At 41.3% G+C, this 20354-nt stretch overlaps 1 protein-coding gene across 1 annotated transcript in view; it reads right to left on the bottom strand.

Moving 5' to 3' along the window:
• The window catches only part of PLEKHH2 (pleckstrin homology, MyTH4 and FERM domain containing H2), a 165819-nt gene that overhangs the window by 23703 nt on the left and 121762 nt on the right, over positions 1–20354 (bottom strand). The window contains exons 14-20 of the mRNA XM_063443900.1: positions 17305–17391; positions 15697–15855; positions 13558–13638; positions 13002–13181; positions 6037–6145; positions 3527–3639; positions 945–1124 (exon numbers count right to left, since the gene is read on the bottom strand). Coding sequence (XP_063299970.1) covers positions 945–1124; positions 3527–3639; positions 6037–6145; positions 13002–13181; positions 13558–13638; positions 15697–15855; positions 17305–17391 — 909 coding nt within the window. The remainder of the gene's footprint in view (positions 1–944; positions 1125–3526; positions 3640–6036; positions 6146–13001; positions 13182–13557; positions 13639–15696; positions 15856–17304; positions 17392–20354) is intronic.

The raw sequence follows: 20354 nt of genomic DNA, 5'->3' as shown, positions 1-20354 counted from the left end.
TACAAAATAAAAGACAAAAGGTTTCATGTCGGTAGTTATAGTATAGCATGTTCGATTAGACATAAAAGTGATTTTTAAAGTGCACATGTCATGGGATATTTTATCTGCACTTTAAGAACGGTCTTTGCAACAAGTTTTCAATAAAAAAAAATGAATATTTAAATGGATATAATATTTCTTCTTGTACTCTACTTGATAGGCATATTGAGCCTTTTGCATCATGTAGCTGCATTTCGTCGACCTTGGCAGAGATCTTTATTCTTTATTTTTAAGGGACACTATTGTCACCCAGACCACTTCGGCTCAATGAAGTGGTCTGGGTGCCAGGTCCCTCAGGATTTAACCCTTCAGATGTAAACATAGCAGTTTCAGTTTTAGGGGTTAATCCAGCCTCTAGAGGCGCATCTGCGACGCTGGATGCGTATTTCGCATCCCTCGCGCAGAGCGTCCGTAGGAAATGCAATTTCACTCGGGAGCTGACGGAGCTGACGGACGGGGAGGAGAGGTCACCAGCGCCGAGGTAGCCCGGCGCTGTTTGCAGGTAAGTTGCTGAAGGGGTTTTAACCCCTTCAGCGCCACGGGAGGGGGACCCTGATGGTGGGGGCACCCTGAGGGCACTATAGTGCCAGGAAAACCACTTTGATTTTTCTGGAATTGGCCATGGAATTGTATGTTTTAGACCAAAATATCCAAGCTGGAACCACAAACAAACCTGAGATTTTATCACGTTCAGATATATGCAAATTGCAAGATGCTTACCTGCACACTGAAAACATAAACAGTTTTATCTTTTTATCTTTATATGGCGATTGTAAGTAGATTGATTGACTCAATGAGCGCGATGGTAATATTTTGGAATACTGCTCTAAACAGAGTTATGTCATATGGCAAAGTTGCTTTAAATTCATCATAAAAGGTAATTGGTTTCAGCAGAGAGATGTCACCTGGATGGGGCTCGGTTGGTTTTGAGGATGCCGATGTCTTGTCTGTTTAATAAGCTGACAGTAGATCTCATTTTGAAGTTCAGGGTGGGTGAGGCACACCTGCAGCGCGCTCTGTGCCAAGGAGACGTGATAATCAATAGCAGGGGAATCAATCACAGCATTCAGAAATAACTGGCAGGTCTGCAAACAGAACATGTGGGTTATTAGCTGATGGGGCTAACACATGCATTGAGGTTCCCATTCTAAATCTCTTAGATACAGTTAAGAACAGGGGAGGCAACCTTCGGCACTCCAAATGTTGTGAACTACATCTCCCATAATACTCTTACAGCCGTAATGCTGGCAAAGCATCATGGGAGATGTAGTCCACAACATCTGGAGTGCCAAGGGTTACCTACCCTTTAGTATGTTTAAAATTATGAGCTATATGAAGTATACAAAAAAAAATGTGAGTTTAGAAATATTGTAGCGATATTCACATTAAATAAACAAATGTAACCCATCTCCCAGATGTTATTTGGCAGTGGTACCCAAATCAGTCATCATGGCCCACTAACACTCCAGGATTTATGCATTTCCCTGTTTTTTTCCAATGGAGATACTGACAAAACCTGGCCTATTTGCGGCTCTTGAGAACTAGTTTGGGAAACACATTTTATACACGGTCATTAAGGCTGCAGGCTTCATAGAACACTGTGTGCATTCAGGGGCTGATCAAAGATACCTTGTCCATGCTGACTGGACAGTATCTAACATGCTGCATATGACTCCTTCCCACTAGCTGTACATTGCTTAGAACAAAGGCATGCACATACAATACAAGGTGATACACAGGCTGGGGATACAGGGTTTGAAAACCATGACAATAACAGAAAGTGTATCTATAATCAGTGAGAAGAGACAGAATTACTGATGACATTTTAATAGGAATTCCCTCAAATCTTAGGCATCCTGGGACATGTGTGACCCATTACCTGTTAGTAAGAATGTGTGTGTCTGAGAGTTCCTGTCTGTGTGTATGGGAATCTGAGTGCACACGTCTCTGTGCGTATATATTTATCAGTGTGTTTGTACATTGCATTTTGCAGCAAAGGAATGACAGGGAATTATTCTCTTGGTGAGATTGTATTGCATGCATATCCTAGTGATGACATTTTACCTGTTCTGAAATAATTAAAGTATTTTATGGTACCAAGGAAAATAAAATAACTAAAACAGAAATATTCCAATTCAGTGATATTGCCAGATTAGCTACAGTGGTCACATCTCCTGTCAATTCTCTGCAATTCCCAGTATACTGAATAACCCTGTCTGAATTTGCTCCTTTCGACCATCACTTTGTACATTAAACTTGTGACTCCAGTGCCCTCTTGTGATCACTGACGCTCCTTAGCTCAGAAAGCTACTTGTGCTTCCCAGCGAGAGGCTCATAATCCTGTTGTACAAGCAATTCGTAAAGGATCTTAACATGTATAGCTTGGAGGAAAGACGAGACGGTGGATATGATAGAAACATTTAAATACATAAAGGGAGGGGCATGGCTTGGAGGTGAACCGGAGCGGTCGCATGTGTTAGCAGCTCCGCTCCGAAAACGGCTTCAAAGGTGCAATTAAGCCCGAAAACATATATACAAAATGTCGCAACCTAAAGGGAAAAGAACCACGGAGAAGTCAGAGAAGAACAATTTCTTTTCCAGAGTCGGGCAAGCAAGAATCCAGCCACCACAAGAGCAGGCCCAAGATGGCGCCGACGACACGGCGGACCACAGGGAGCACCCGGAGGACACAGAACTTGGGCTAACGCACAGTACACTAAAAGCACTGCTGGATGAAATGTCAACTAAAATTCTACTAAAGCTAGAGTCCGCAATGAAAGACCTTAGAAAAGACGTGCAGGAGCTGGGGACGAGAACCTTGTCTGTATGCTAGAGGGGTTAGGAGAATATACTCATTACTTTACATGGCCGAGCACTTTGAGTAAGTGAGTGGGTGAAATTTATCATTTGCAAAACTTCTTTGCAAAATTTCAACTAGCTTATGTTATGTAACAATGTTTTTACAAACTTTCCCCTGCTCAACTGAAACTGCTGCTTAGAGTAAGCCATCTATACCATCAACATAAAAATAAATCAGTGAAAGTAATGTTTTTTTTAATACTTAAAAACACAGATTAACGATGGTTGATTGTTATTCAATTGACATAATTTATTTAACCAAAAATCCACGGCTATGTTATCAACTATTTTATTCCTACATAATCATTGGTTTTCTTCTGGACACAATTGCACATATATTAAATTGTTTGTGTTGTATCTACATGTTTGCCAACTTAAAACATAATAAAAAGCAAATAAAAAAAAAACATTTTATTTATTTATTATATCTAAATAAGCCTTTAGTGACCATACAGACTAGTTTCATATATTTTTTTTAAATTTCACTGTAAATTAATTCTCAGCATTTAGCATTTCACAACGCTTTTCCGGTTTGCTAATGTTAATGCCAAATATGTGGTGTAAAAATGCCATTTCTTTTTTCAATTGCAGTCCTTCGCAATCTGTTCTTCAACGTTTGGATTCTTACCTTAAACAGTTTAATGGCTTCTGTTTGTAAAGCTTCTGACGGCAGAGTGGTGAGAGCAGATAATATTGTTTCTTTGCTATGACACAGAACGGGGTGTCTCCAAATATGAGAACCTAGAGAATGAACGCATTTAATAAAATAATATGATGGGCAACAATTTATCATCATAAAATAGTAAGTTACAACTAAATTTAATTGTTTCAATGACCATCTCATTAAAAGGGAATTAGAATGTTTTCTCGGTGCAAATATTCCCATAGAACACCAGCACACAAAGAGTTAAAAAAAGGATATGTACACAAGCACACACTCAAATGCACGCTCACACACAATACACACTCATAGCCATGCAAACACAAATACATTCACATACAAGACCAAAGCAATATTTTTTCATATATCATGTTCTATATAACTTGATAAATCTATTACCACAAAAGTTCTGTTCATTCACATTAGCCAAGCTATACATTTCTCTACAAAGAACACTTTTGGCAACAAACTGTGTCTCTTTATATTAAAGTTTGTATATCATGCTTTGCCTTTCACTATGCTAAAATACCCCAGTTCTGGTAGGTCCTAAACTAATTCATGGGAGGTTACATGTCTGTCTTTCTTATTTCTGATATATAAAAATACGCAACCTAAAATAAAATAAAAACAGAGAAGGACCACAAATTGTGCAGATAAAATTAAATACCATAAAAAATACAATTACAAAAAAATGCACTCACAAATACATGTATAAAATAGGTGGAGAACGTAATGTTGAGAACGAAAACTTCTGTTCTTCTCTTCTCCCACTTTAAAACTTAAGGTATAAAACAGAAACACAAAACATAGTGTACAACTGGATAACACAAAGAAATGCTTTATTTCATTGCACTCACAGAAAGTAAGAAGTTAAAAAGCCCATCAAAATCGCAAAGTTTCTTCAAGTTCTCTGAAGAGGCTGGTAACCACCCAGGATAAGAGTCTATGCAAATAAATAGGAAATAAAAACAGCAATTCCAAAGCACTCCTGCCAACCTACGCGTTTCGTCCAGAGACGTCGTCAGGGGTATCAGGCTAGTGTCCTCCAGTTCTCCCTTGTATGGTTTAAAGAGCCCGCTTACAATTTCCTTATGGCTCGTTAGCTAATCAGGAAAGGGTCCATTCTCACTTGATTATGTCCACCTTAATAAATAAAACAATGCCTTCCGCATACTGCACCTCCTTCCGGGTTCCTGTGTTCCAAGTCTCGATCTCAGCAGTGGGCGGACATGACGTTATGGTACTTTTACGGCAATGGAACGCGTTCCATACCTCCGAAATGAGGCAACAACCTCTTTTATTGGCTGTGCACTCCATCATGGGAGTGCACACGTAGAGTAACCCACAAAGGATATATCCAAGAAGGTGAAGTATGTGCAGAGAACTTGAAGAAACTGTGCGATTTTGATGGGCTTTTTAACATCTTACTCCCTGTGAATGCAATCAAATAAAGCATTTCTTTGTGTTATCCAGTTGTACACTATGTTTTGTGTTTCTCTTTTATCCCTTAAGTTTTAAAGTGGGAGAAGAGAAGAACAGAAGTTTTCGTTCTCAATGGCCACCATTCGGATACTGGCTCACAACAGGCTAGAGACAGTGGCAGCCATCTTGTCACCAGGACACCGACAGCAGGACTTGGTCGTCGAGTGTCTGGTATTCTAGGCCGGACACTTGACCGCACAATTCCCCGGGGCCTCTTTTAAGGGGAACCTTCTCCCTTTTCCCAATTCTCCCGGAGACCGCTATTTGGTGTGGCTGCTCCTAGTACCCCAGTGAGTCAATGCTAATACCGAGACTCAAAGACAGTTCACCTTTTTGGGGTCAATTTGATGACTTTCGAACAAACCGACCGCGACCACCGAACTTATGGAACTATTGTGGGCATCCGCCTTGTGCGCAGTCGGTCGAATCTTTATCTCAGTGGCGTTTCCGCTGGGAACCTGGGATTAGAGCGCTAATTTGCCAGATTTGGCGCTCTGGGACCAGCTATCTGGACATATACTATGTATGGGGGTTTGGATATGTTTACACTGTAATATTTTATATTTTCATATGTTTGTGTTTTCTGCTGAGTCACGGTGACTCAGAATTTCATGTGGGCATGGTGTGGGAGTTCTCGCGTGTGTTATGTATCCTGACTTGTATAAAAGCAGGCCATCTGGCCCGAATAAAACATTCCTGTTGTACCCCTCATCTAGTTCCGACTGATGTTTGGGTATGCGATTGCTGTGTTGCAGTGTTTTCTCCTTTCTGCTCGCTAGGATTTCGGTAACCGTCAACTCAGCGCTCCAGGCGAATAGGGCTATAAAATAAATTGTCCGCTTTATAAATAAAATTTTAGATTATTCCTACACAACATGTCTGTCAACTACACAGCATGACTGTTAGGCTCGACCCCCACACTTCAGTGGCTTTAACATTGTGGCTGATCAGTTTATATAGCAATATATTTATCCATATCTAAGAATACTACTCACAAGACTCTCCATCCAAATTCAGCAGTTTGCAGACAAGTTGCTCAAATTCAGTGCCAACATTTACTCCAGTAATTCCTGCAGCCATGGTCAAGTGATAATGCCAGGTTTCCTAATAAATAAAAATTAAACAAAGATAACATTTTCATTAGGCAACCTTCAATACGCAATGTTTGTTTATTCCCTTCAGTGTCTATTAGATCTGTTAGTCTGTGCACTGCTGTTTATTTTCTGTGTGATGAGGTGACTATGGAAAGATTCAACAAACAAAGGAGGATGAGAAAAATAGTAGGAGAAATACTGTATTTTATATACAAGAGTCCAAAGGACACAGTCCAAGTTTTTTGGCAGTAACCAAATGATTTTGCTTCCATTAGCTTACAACTCTATCAACTAGAATATGTAAAAGATTAAAAAAAAAGCGTGGGGTGCAGTATTTCTCTCTCCGTACTTACATATCACTCATTTTGTACAAGCAGTATTACACTATTGAGTTTATCTTTCTGTTATTGCAACGATCGTCTGGGGTTGCTGTATCTCTCGTGCAGAGAGAACTTGCTGGCATTTCGGATCTGGACTGCCCGTATGGGTGGGACCAGTCTGATATGCTTCAGATGTGTTCTCTCTGTAATGGCACAAGATGAGCTAAAACCAGCTTGAGTTCTGAGCGGGGACCCACCGAAGGGCAGGCTATTTCAGCTGCTGTCTGTTCTCAGAATACTCGTGCGACCCGTTTTTTTTGCTCTCCATAAGTTTAAAGGGTAATCCAGACGTGGACCCCTTGCTTGCGGTGCCTAGAGAGATATCAGCTATGCCTCACTGATGATGCCTAACAAGGCCGAAACGATCGTCTGGGGTTGCTGTATCTCTCGTGCAGAGAGAACTTGCTGGCATTCTGATATGCTTCAGATATGTTCTCTCTGTAATGGCACAAGATGAACTAAAACCAGCTTGAATTCTGAGCGGGGACCCACCGAAGGGCAGGCTATTTCAGCTGCTGTCCGTTCTCAGAATACTCTTGCGACCCGTTTTTTTGCTATTGCATATTAATCACAGAAAACCTCACACTTGTCTACCCTTGTGTGTATTGTTATTCTTTGAATATGGAAAGATTGGCAGATCCAACTGCATAAAAGAGTAATAGCGAATTTTGGTTGATTTCAGTATTATTTGCCCAAGAACATAATATTCCTGTTGCGGTCACCGGCCCGCCGAGCCTCACGGTCGTGCCCGACCGGCACGACCGCTCCGACTACACGAGCTTACCTGCTCGTCGGCGAGCCGGGAACCGCGCATGTAGTTCTTCCGGGCATCACGCCCGAATCCAATATGGCGCCGACCACGTGGTCGCGTCTATGGATAGCCCCGCCCCCGAGAATTATACTAACGTGTGCGTGACGTCACGACGTCAACGCACACGCACGTTCTGGGGTCAGAGGTCGCCCTCTGACCAATCATAGCTTAGAGAGGGGTATTTAAACCCCTAATTCACCCTAGTACTTTGCCATGTCGTGGTTTCAGTTTCCTGGTTTCCTGAAAGTGCTAGTTTCGTGTTTCTGATTTCCTGGTATCCTGATCCTTGGCGTTTCCCTGGTTATTCTGATCTCTGGTTTCCCTGACTTGGCTTGTTTTATCGGTATTGAGTATTTTCTGGCTTCCTTGACCTCGGCTTTCCCTTTGACCATTCTCTGTCTCTAGCGTATTAGTCCGGCCATTCTAAGGTCCGGTTTACGCTCTGTCCTGTTATTTTTCCTTTTCTGACTTATGTATATGTTTACATAGTTTCTGCGTGCTGGACCACATTACTAGTCGTGACATTACGACATGGCCATGGATCCTGCAGAACTATGCAAACATATGATCGCCTGTGAAAATATGGTGGAGGATATGGACCACAGGTTAGACCAATTTGCCCAGGCATTTCAGACCTTGCTCCAGAGGACTGCCTATTTAGAGGTCCCTCATGTACCACCTGTGGTTCCGCCACCTGTAGTGGTTCCCGTACCACATAAACCACCGTCCATAACCTTGTCACCGCCCCCTTGTTATGGAGGTGATTCTAAGGAATTTAGAGGTTTTTTAAACCAAATAGAATACCACTTTGAGGCCTCCCCAGGTTCATTCCCAACAGATAGATCTAAAATAGGCTATCTGATGAACCAATTAACTGGAAAAGCCTTGACTTGGGCTAACCCCTTATGGGAAAGTGGTGACGCAATAGCCCGTGATTACAGTACCTTTCTTACGGCCTTTAAGGCTACATTTGAACCTAAAGGCAGGGAGAAGAGCGCTGCCAAAGCCCTTATGAGAATCAAGCAAGGCAGTCGTTCTGTAGCCGATTATGCAATAGAGTTCAGGACATTAGCATCTGAGGTTGATTGGACCAATAGCGGTCTGGTGGCTGCTTTCTCTGAAGGTTTAGCTGAGAATATACAAGATGAGACTGCAGCTAGAGACCTTCCGGTTAATCCGGTTAATCTTAATGAGTTTATTGCCTACATGATAGACATTGATAACCGACTCAGAGAGAGAGAGAAAAACAAACAACGTAACAGACGTTCTAATTTGTCCATAGCTCCTCGTTTCTCTAACCCAGTGGTGAGTAGCCAAACGCCTCTTCCCGAACCTGAACCCATGCAATTGGGTAGTGCTAAACTCACTGAGGCAACACAGACGTAACGAGGGGTTATGTATGTATTGTGGCAAGAAGGGACATCTAAGATCGTCATGCCCGGTTCGGCCGGAAAACTTGCACACCTAAGGCACGTACGGGGACCGACCTTAGGTGTGATGTATATGTCCCCTAAATTGACTAAGAACCGTTTCCTTGTCAAAGTAACCTTATCTTTCGAGAACACTACTGTTCAGTGTGAGGCTATGATTGACTCTGGGGCAGCGGAGAATTTCCTAGACCAAGAATTCTCTGCAAAACATCTCCTGCCCTTAAGACATAAAGAGAAACCTATAGCAGTCGAGGCCATTGATGGAAGGCCTCTTACCCAGCCTTTCATCACACACGAAACTCTGCCAATCACTGTTTCAGTGGGTATTCTCCACTCTGAAGAAATGACCTTTCAAATCATATCTTCACCTACAGTTCCGATAATACTCGGTTTCCCTTGGCTCCTGAAACACAATCCACGTTTGGATTGGATTGAAGGAGAGATTGTGAGTTGGGGTGAGAGATGTTACACCTCCCTTGACCACACAAATTCCACAGCAGTATATGGATTTGAAAGAGGTATTTAACAAGGTCCAGTCAGAAGGGTTACCTCCTCATAGACCTTATGACTGTACTATAAACTTATTACCAGGGACTATGCCTCCCAAGGGAGGAGTCTATGCCTTGTCCCCCCAGGAAAATCTTTGTTTGGAGGAATATATTAAGGATGCTCTCAGAAAGGGTCATATCCGTAGGTCCTCCTCACCAGCCGGGGCTGGATTCTTCTTTGTCTCTAAAAAAGAAGGAGACCTACGCCCTTGTATTGATTATAGGGGTTTGAATAGGATTACCATAAAAAATGCCTACCCTATTCCCCTTATATCAGAGCTATTTGACAGATTGAAGGGAGCTCGAGTCTTTACCAAGCTCGATCTCCGAAGTGCATACAATCTAGTCAGGATTAAGGACGGTCACGAATGGAAGACCGCATTTAACACCAGAATGGGACATTACGAATACCTGGTTATGCCGTTTGGATTATGTAACGCTCCAGCGGTATTCCAGGATTTTATTAACGATGTCCTAAGAGAGTACCTTCACATGTTCGTTCTAGTGTATTTGGACGACATTCTCATCTATTCCCCAGACCTAGAGACACATCACGAACATGTGAGAATTGTACTGAAAACCCTGTTACAGAACGGCCTTTACTGTAAAATGGAGAAATGCCAGTTTGACCAAACGGAGATACAATTCCTTGGATACGTTATATCTCCATCTGGTTTCCAGATGGATCCTCGCAAACTGGAGGCAGTCTTACAGTGGCCATTACCCAAGGGCCTTAAAGCTACTCAACGCTTTATAGGTTTTGCGAATTACTACCGCAAATTCATAAGGGGATTTTCCTCCGTGATTTCCCCTATAACCAATTTAACAAAAAAAGGAGCAAATTGTATATCTTGGCCCAAAGAAGCAAGAGAGGCATTTGAACGATTAAAATCTTTATTTTCCTCAGCACCTGTCCTGACCCATCCTGATCCATCCAAACCATTTATCCTAGAGGTGGATGCATCAGAGACAGGAGTTGGAGCCATTCTGTCTCAAAGAGAAAGTCCTGATACGCCTTTACATCCCTGTGGATTTTACTCTCGCAAACTCACACCTGCAGAGAGGAATTACGACATAGGGAATAGGGAACTTTTGGCCATTGTACTTGCCCTTAAGGAATGGAGGCATCTCTTGGAAGGTTCCAAAGAGCCACTTTTGATCTTTACTGATCATAAGAATTTGGCTTATATTGGGGACGCTAAGAGACTGTCCTCTCGTCAGGCTAGGTGGTCATTGTTCCTCTCCCGATTCAATTTCGTAATTACATACAGACCTGGTACTAAAAACACCAAGGCAGATGCACTTTCTCGGCAGTTTGAGACAGATGAAGTTCCGGAACAGGTGATATATCCCATTGTACCTCCTGAATGCCTCATTGCCACTACAGTTTCCGAAGTGTCTTCTCCACTCTTCTGTGCCATAATAGCAGATCAAACTCAGGCACCTGTGGGAAAACCTCCGGACAAACTGTATGTGTCACCTCAGTTTCGAAAGAAGGTACTAGATTTGTTCCATGACAGCCTCACAGCGGGCCATCCTGGAGTCCATAAAACTCTCTCTGCCATCTCCAGGAGATTTTGGTGGCCTGCTCTTAGAAACGATATCAAAGATTATGTTGGGGCATGTCAAATATGTGCCGTTTCTAAAGTTCCTCCTAGGTCACCTCCTGGACTGTTACAACCACTGCCCATACCTAGTGCTCCATGGACCCACTTGGCCATAGATTTCATTGTGGATCTACCCAGTTCAAACGGTTTTAATACAGTCCTTATGGTTATTGATAGATTCACGAAGATGGCACATTTCGTCCCACTTAAAAAATTACCATCTGCTCAAGATCTAGTTCAAATATTCCTGAGAGAGATCTTTCGGTTGCACGGTGTACCCAAAAGCATAGTATCTGACAGAGGTACCCAGTTTGTTTCTAGGTTTTGGCGTTCCTTTTGCAAACAATTGGGCGTCGAACTATCCTTTTCGTCAGCATATCACCCTCAAACAAATGGAGCAGCAGAGAGGGCGAATCAGTCTTTAGAAGCCTATTTACGTTGCTTTATAAATGCCAATCAATCTAACTGGTACGAGCTCTTACCCATGGCTGAGTTCGCCAGAAACCATGCCACTCATGAATCTTCTAATCACAGTCCATTCTTTGTTAATCAGGGTTATCACCCCACTGTTTTTCCTTCTGCATTCTCAGACACAGAAATCCCCGCTTTGAACACCCGTTTAGAATCGATTCATGATACCTGGGATTCCGTCCATTCAGCTCTGCAAAAAGCCTCATTACGAGCAAAGGTCCAAGCTGACAAGAAACGGGGCGCTAATCCTGTCTATCTTCCAGGTGACAGGGTGTGGCTCTCCACAAGACATATCAAGCTTAAGGTCCCGTCCATGAAATTTGCCCCTCGGTACATTGGTCCCTTTCGAGTTACCCAACCTATTAATCCAGTGACCTATACTTTGGCACTACCGGCTCATATGAGAATAGCGAATACTTTCCATGTGTCTCTGCTCAAGCCCCTTACTTGCAATCGCTACACCAGGGTATCCACTCCTCCTCCGCCCTTGGTGGTGGGTGATCAAGAAGAATACGAAGTCCGTTCTATCATGGACTCCAAACTATCCAGAGGTGTCTTGTCCTATCTCGTTGACTGGAAGGGTTATGGTCCCGAGGAACGTTGTTGGGTTCCTGCTGACCGGGCCCATGCGCCCCGTCTTATCCGGTCATTTCACAACCGCTTTCCTCTTAAGCCGGGTCCTTCCCGCCCGGTGCGCGGTCTTCGAGTGGGGGGTACTGTTGCGGTCACCGGCCCGCCGAGCCTCACGGTCGTGCCCGACCGGCACGACCGCTCCGACTACACAAGCTTATCTGCTCGTCGGCGAGCCGGGAACCGCGCATGTAGTTCTTCCGGGCATCACGCCCGAATCCAATATGGCGCCGACCACGTGGTCGCGTCTATGGATAGCCCCGCCCCCGAGAATTATACTAACGTGTGCGTGACGTCACGACGTCAACGCACACGCACGTTCTGGGGTCAGAGGTCGCCCTCTGACCAATCATAGCTTAGAGAGGGGTATTTAAACCCCTAATTCACCCTAGTACTTTGCCATGTCGTGGTTTCAGTTTCCTGGTTTCCTGAAAGTGCTAGTTTCGTGTTTCTGATTTCCTGGTATCCTGATCCTTGGCGTTTCCCTGGTTATTCTGATCTCTGGTTTCCCTGACTTGGCTTGTTTTATCGGTATTGAGTATTTTCTGGCTTCCTTGACCTCGGCTTTCCCTTTGACCATTCTCTGTCTCTAGCGTATTAGTCCGGCCATTCTAAGGTCCGGTTTACGCTCTGTCCTGTTATTTTTCCTTTTCTGACTTATGTATATGTTTACATAGTTTCTGCGTGCTGGACCACATTACTAGTCGTGACAATTCCGCAATCCACTTATTAGAGGACAAAGTTTGCTTCTGAAGTCTGATTTGGTAATAAAATTCATCAACAACACATGTTCATTTGTAAAACATACAGCACAGTAAAACATTGTAACCTACCTGACATGGAACCTACTCTCCACTTGTTCTTGTACGGTGTTTGAAAAGTGGAGCAATCACCATGAAAACCTCCTGCTCCTGCTGACTGCTCCACTTTGACACCTTTGTCCTTGTTTACTCTTTCGCAATATTCTGTAACAGATGACTGTTCCTCACCTTCTCGTGTTTGGATCCAATGAGAAGATAGGTGGGGTCTTGCTCTCTAGGATGTATAACTATGGTATGATGGGTTGATAAGAGACATCGACCATTGGTCTCATAGTCCTCGTCTGAATCACAAGACCTATCTACTTCTTCCACTTTGGATTCCCACAACTTGACTTGTCCTAGAGGAAACTGTAACCCACAGTGCATGTTAATAAAATACATTTTGAAACATAACTGGACTGTTGGATTTTCCCGAATTTTATTTTAATTATAAATATATATATTTTTTTTAGAAAGAGTAAAATAAGTTCTAAAATTGGAACAATCTGCAGAAAAATCACATTGCTTTCCCTGGTGATTCTAAAATATTATCTCTTTAATGTTTGCTTCCCCCTCCCTATTGCCCCCACTGCTTTTTTTCCTTTTCTTAATCGCACCATCTCTCTCCTATTGCTAGAAATCATTACACATATACTTCATAAATACATGCTATATTTCACTTTTTATAACAGCTATACTATTTTATTACAATATTCTTGTAATCTCAATAAATATTAGTACGTACCTTCTCTTCCTGGCTTCGGAAATAGTACAACGTTTTCCCAATCAAACTGCACCAAACTCTCTTGGAATAACCATGTTTAACCTAAAAAGGTGACATCAAAAATTAACAATCCCAAATTATATAATTCTTTCATCTTCTTAGGAAGGAAGATCTTTTTTGCATCACTACACCTCATTTTACCATGCTTATTTAAAAAAAATAATCACCCCCATCATGTAACCTTTTTCTATCAAGTATATTCATAGTTACATAGTTACATAGCTGAAAAAAGACAGATGTCCATCAAGTTCAGACTTTTTCACACTGTTTTGATGTTGATCTCAAAGAAGGCAAAAACCACAGTTTGAAGTGCTTTCCTATTTTGCAACAAACTAGGGGGGGGGGAATCCTTCTTGACCCCAAAATGGCAGTCAGATTTATCATTGGATCAAAAAGCCATTTCCTAACTAATAAAAAATGATATCCCTGAATATTATGTTTTTGCAAGTATTTATCCAATTGCTGTTTAAACATCTGTATAGACTCTGATAAACCCACCTATTTAGGCAGAGCATTCCACATCCTTACTGTAAAAAAAAAAAAAAAGCCTTTACTTTGCCTTAGCTTAAATCTCCTTTCTTCCAGTCTAAATGGGTGACCTTGTGTCCTATGTATGGTCCTGTTTATGAACAGTCCTGTAATAAATATTCATTTTGGATAAAGAGTGTCTCTGGGGCAAGATTTTTTTTACATTTATTGTGTTCTAGGGTAATTATTCCTCTTTTAAAACTGTTTCTCTGATTTGTATTTTTATTCATAAACCCGTTATCCATATAACGACCTGGCTTGGACTACCACAGGTGGACATGAAATTATAGTATCTCTTAGAGTTCCCAAAGTAAACATGTAGAACCATTTTAGCTCAAGGTGATAGAAGACCAGATTCAGACTTTCATCTAGGTTTGTTTTCTTAGATTATTAGTGTTTGGATGGTATAAAGGGACACTATAGTGGCGGGAATACAAATATGTATTCCAGACACTATAGTGTTTATTATTTAGGTGAATGTCACCACTCCGATCACATGGGAAACGGTATCTTACTTATCTTTTTTCCCATGCTGTGCCAGTCTCGCTGTGGCTACGCTTCTATGGCTGAGATCATCAATCTTGGTGATCTAATCCAATCCAATGCCTTCCCGTAAGAAATTTTTAGGAGGCTTTTGCACATGTGTTGCAAAACTGCATCAATCAGCATCTTCTCAAAGAGATGCATTAATTCAATGCAATATCTACGGGGAACTTCATCGCCTCCATGCAGAGTGCAGAGATTTTGAATGTATGTAATGTGCACTGTGCATCACAGGACTAAGAAGCACCATTAGTGGGCTTCTGAGTGACGGCCACTAGAGATGTTCTTAGGCACCAATGTAAACACTGTCTTTAAAATGGAAAGGCAGAATTTACATTGAAAAACCTGCAGGGTCACGAAAGAGACTACAGAACCACTACATTGTGTTCCTTTAACCACCATCCATGGCTAAAATAACTAAGTAAAAGGGAAAAAAATGTTTTAGACTAGATATCTCTTAAATAAAACTAAGCATCAGTGACAGCTCCAAATATTGGTTGATATTTGCAAGAGTCTAACTTGACGACAGGTGTGTTAGCACACTGGACCCACAGCATACTCTGGGCTTGATATAATACTGTTGGATAAACTTTCCAAATGAATTAATATTGTTGGATAAACGTTTAAAATTATTTTTTCAACATATTTTAAAATATCATAAAAATATATCATACATATAAAAATATATCAATATATAAAAAAAATCCAAATATTAACATTTTTTTTTTCTCGCAATATTAAATCATTTTAAAAGTTTATCAAAAAATATGAAATCATTTGGAAAGCTTATCCAACACTATGAGATTGAGATTTATGTGTGATACACCTTTATGAGAGAAAGCTCTGCCTTTTACACACAAAGCAATCTGAATCTATTCACAAGAACAACCCAGATTTTAAAGTAAAGGCAATTTTGCTCTCAACAAACCTAACAATTATGGTCCGTTAAGGCCATGTTGGCTTGGTGCCACTAGACCCACTATACAAACAAAAGAAAGGAACAACCGTTGGAATCCAGTGTTTTCTCACCTTGGTCAGTAATCCCTTCACCGTTGGTTTAACATCTGGTTGAGTAAACAGAACGCTGGCTGCTTGCACCCGTAGCACGTTCTGCAAAACTCTCACCCATTCATCCAGGATATTAGGTGAATCTGCTGTCAGGTAATAGGTACGCTTCTCGGTAACTAACTAAAAAGTAAAAAAAAATAAAACTAGGGAACTGACATAGCAACAGAACTAAGATATACGACATCTACAATACAGACAGATGTTAGTTGTTATATGAAACTAGATCATTGACTCATATTGCCTCTATAACTGGATGTCTGTCTTGAAAAGTCACTCACCACCTATTGAGTTATTAAAATTCTGCTGTCTGACTTTATCACAGCTAAACTTAATAATCAACTAACAAACCATTGATAAACAGTGTCAGTAGAATGTAATCATTCTTTATTATTTAGTGACAGTAGTGTTACATGGTTGGGACAGCTATGTATAAACAGCCTTGACAAATTTTAATGATTTCCATATTACCAATGACTAAAGATTGATAAAGTTGTTTTACAGAATATGGCTTGTTGTCAAGGAATATATAGATATCTACCATCTATTTTCCTCCATGACACTAATACGTAGGGGTAATGCTAGGTTCAGAAATGTCTCCTCCCGCATTAGTTTTGAAAGAAGTGTAATGGTAGCAATGGTGTCCGTGAGTACAAGACACGGCCACATCCAACCGAGAATATGAAATGTTTCTCTTTAAATATCATAAAATGTAAAAAGATGCTCTTAGTAAAGTCTAATGTAGAAAGTATCACATGATTCCTTAATGACCTTTGGCCTTAAGAGAACTCTGGAATGTTGCCTTCTCCTGACTTTTGTTATCTTGTGGATGTGAGTACCTATTCACGAGAAAAGGCATTTCCCCATTAGCGGATGGGTGCAAGTCACATAAAAGTAAAATGGACCTCATGACTCAGATTAAGAGCCCTATCTACTGGAAAATAAAAGATAACTTGGTGATAAACTGGAGCAGAACATCTTCCACTATCACTAACAGACACAGTAAACAGTGGGGATCATGTTGCTACTCTGAATAATCTGTGCATGAGATCTTCTAATCTTTACAAATGGTTTCTAATTGGCAAAATAGCATAATCCTAAAATAACAGAACAATAGTGCCAGCCAAATCTGCTAGATGTGTCTTATATGCAGTACGATATTTAACAGATGTCTGCCCATGGTAACAAAGAATATTCTCTAAATGTTATAGGTGTATTGTGGTGAAAATGAACTGAAAACCAGATCTGATACATTTTTCAAGACAGTCCCAAATTTTGCTTCCCTGTACTATACTACTGGCAGGCACCCCAAGGGTGATAGGCCTATGGGTTCCTTATAGAAACATTTAAATTCTTTAATTGTGCCCAATTTCAGAAAACCGCTGAGTGGCAAGTTGCAAAGTTTGTGACTATTTTAAAAGGCAACAGGAAAACTACTAACAATTGGATTCACAGATCCTTGAAATAATTCAAGAGGCCTCTGTGGGTTTTCCAGGTTTTGTCTTGGTTATCTTGACTGTTAATCATGTACTGAGTTGGGTGGTAATGTTTGCATTCAATATTATATATTACCTGGACTGTTTGCTTTCCATCACCCTTCACGATATGGCTGGAGGAATTTAATTCAATCTGCCCTTGAGGTTTTCGTATTACATCACTCTGCGGAGATACAAATACAGGCCTTGATTAAATATTTTTGGATACGTTTTTCAAATGATTTATTATTGATTGGATCATTTTTGTCAAACGATTTAATACTATGAAAAATATTTTAATTTTGTAATATGTCAATATTTTTTTTAGATATTATTTTATATATATGATACATTTTTGATATTTTAATATTTTGAAAAAGATAATTTTTTAAAAGTTTATCCAAAAAAAATTACATTATTTGAAAAGCTTGTTGGACAATATTTAATAGGCCATTGTAAAGCAATTAGAACGAAGGGATACACCTCTCATCAAAATATTCAATTTACATTTAAATTTGTTATAAATAAATGTCCATTGAATAAATAATAAAAAAAAAAAAAATGTTTTTACCATACTACTTCTCAACCCTGCTCTCCGTCCTGCCTCTCACACTTTAAAATATTTCCTTATCGCTGATTCCTGTTCCTCAGTACAGCTGCTCCTATCTTGCAGTCTTCAATGACACAGTTATATATCATCAGACCACGCAGCAAAGATTTATGGGAGTTATACTTCAGCTTCAACGTACAAAGTAAAATATTTATTGCTTCTAAATGCTTAGTTAATTGGAGGTCACGTGAGTGTTTTATGACATCTGTGTCCCATAGAGATGCTTACTGCTTGGAACTAGAGTCCTCCTGCAATGTGTAATCTTCATCACAGCAATCATTGTGTTCATTTACAAAACGTTATTCTCATTGTTAAAATGAAAGACTGTCTTTATGCAATTTCCTCCGCCACCTCGCAGTCCAAGTAACTCATTTTAGCTTTTGGGAGCCCGTTTATGAGGAGAATTTAAAAGTAAAACACTGCAGGTGAAAATGTGCGTGAATTTTGGGTGCTTCGGAAAAAAACTTTAAAATGACTAAAAAGTTAGGAGATCTATCATTACTTTTAATAATAATATTTCGACTCAACGACCTTTTCATCAAAAACTGAATAGATGGAAAACAAACTCATTATAGTATTTAATGTAATATTTTACAAATAAAACCCTATGCTGATTGCTTTATAACTTGTTGCACATGTTCCAGAAATGCAATATAGTTTCATATCTATCAACTGACCAGGCATGTGCCAATTTGAAGGGCTTTTTTTTTTTTTTTTTAATTCTTTATTTTGGTTGTGCATTGTTGAGTACTTGTGAAACATAAACATGTCAAATAAGAGCTTTACAACTTGTATCAGGAAATAACATTATACATGTTGAGAGTGCTGCACATTTTTTTTTTTAAAGAAGAGAAAAAACGTTAAGGAATAGTGGCGTTCAGTGTGTTGGGTGTAGATGAGTGAAGAGTGTACTCTCGTAGGCTTCGCACTGACTATGATTATGAGGTACATAGATGTAACGGTAAGGTGATGAGTCTATTACAGCTTGCTGGTGAGTAGGAGATCAGACCTTTAGATAAACATGCGTGCATCCTGTAGATGCGCGCTATTAAAGGCAAGTATAGAAGCTGGGAGCTGTAATTGAGTATATCGAGCAGTGCGGAGAACCACGCTGTAGGCGATATTAAAGGACCACTCTAGGCACCCAGACCACTTCAGCTTAATGAAGTGGTCTGGGTGCCAGGTCCAGCTAGGGTTAACTAATTGTTTTATAAACATAGCAGTTTCAGAGAAACTGCTATGCTTATCAATTAGTTAAGCCTTCCCCCTAATCCTCTAGTGGCTGTCTCACTGACAGCCACTAGAGGCGCTTGCGTGATTCTCACTGTGAAAATCACAGTGAGAGCACGCAAGCGTCCATAGGAAAGCATTATGAATGCTTTCCTATGTGACCGGCTGAATGCGCGCGCAGCTCTTGCCGCGCGTGCGCATTCAGCCGACGGGGAGGAACGGAGGCGGAGAGGAGGCAGAGAGCTCCCCGCCCAGCGCTGGAAAAAGGTAAGTTTTAACCCCTTTCCCCTTTCCAGAGCCGGGCGGGAGGGGGTCCCTGAGGGTGGGGGCACCCTCAGGGCACTCTAGTGCCAGGAAAACGAGTATGCTTTCCTGGCACTAGAGTGGTCCTTTAAGAGGTGGTATTACCGTAATGAGACCTGACTTTACTTAAATGTAAACTCGGGGCTGGGTATAGGTCCAAAGTTGCATGTAACGGTTTCCGCGTTAGGGTATTCGTAGTGTGGGTGGTGCCCTCGTCTTTTCAGGGAGGGGGTGCTGCGTGCCTTCGTGTAAGGCCGACCTCTCAGTGGAGGTATTGCCCCTAACCAAGGGGGTAGCGGGGGGGGGGGGTATGAATGATTCAGTGGTTGCGCATGTGTGGCTAAAAAGAACCGGACTAGGTTTATAGGAGGCATCTCTTTAAGGGTGCCTGGTGATGTGGTAGAATGCCAAATCTCCCTACTCCTGGATGGTACAAGTCGAGGATCTTGTCCCCGTGTGGGAGATTTTGCAGTGGTAAACAAAAGAAAGAAAAACATATGTATAACAACATTTGGTGAAAATAAGCATATAACGTCACAGCGATAAAATTTTTGCAACTTCGCAACTGTGCGACTTAGAGCTGCTGGTTGAGTAAGACCCCTCAGTGGGTTTAGGTCGGTCTAGGAATGTCTCTGCCAGTCAGGTGTCCAGCTGGCTATCGCTTGTAGATCTTGGCACAAATGGTGTCACATTGGATGGGTCCCATCCATGGGTGCGATTTAGGCCCGTCGGGGCTGCCGTCTCCTCCTGGATATCCAGAGCTGCAAGGAACGCAGGAATATCGGTCCCTGTGGTTATTTTACGGATAGTCCCTTTATGTGTGATAAGAAGTGATCGTGGGGGTCCCCACCTGTAGGGCACTCCTGCCGCCCTTAGTTGGGCCGTGACGTGGGTTAGGGATTTTCGCCACTGCAGGGTGGCTTTGGATAAGTCCTGGTAAAAGGACAATTGTGAGTCCTCAAATGTAATCGGGGTCTTGTTTCTTACCGCTGTCATTATTTGCC

This window comes from Pelobates fuscus, chromosome 2 (genome assembly GCF_036172605.1).
Source record: "Pelobates fuscus isolate aPelFus1 chromosome 2, aPelFus1.pri, whole genome shotgun sequence".
NCBI classification, from domain to species: Eukaryota; Metazoa; Chordata; class Amphibia; order Anura; family Pelobatidae; genus Pelobates; species Pelobates fuscus.
The sequence above is the reverse complement of the archived record's forward strand: the minus strand, read 5'-3'. Positions and strand labels throughout refer to the sequence as shown.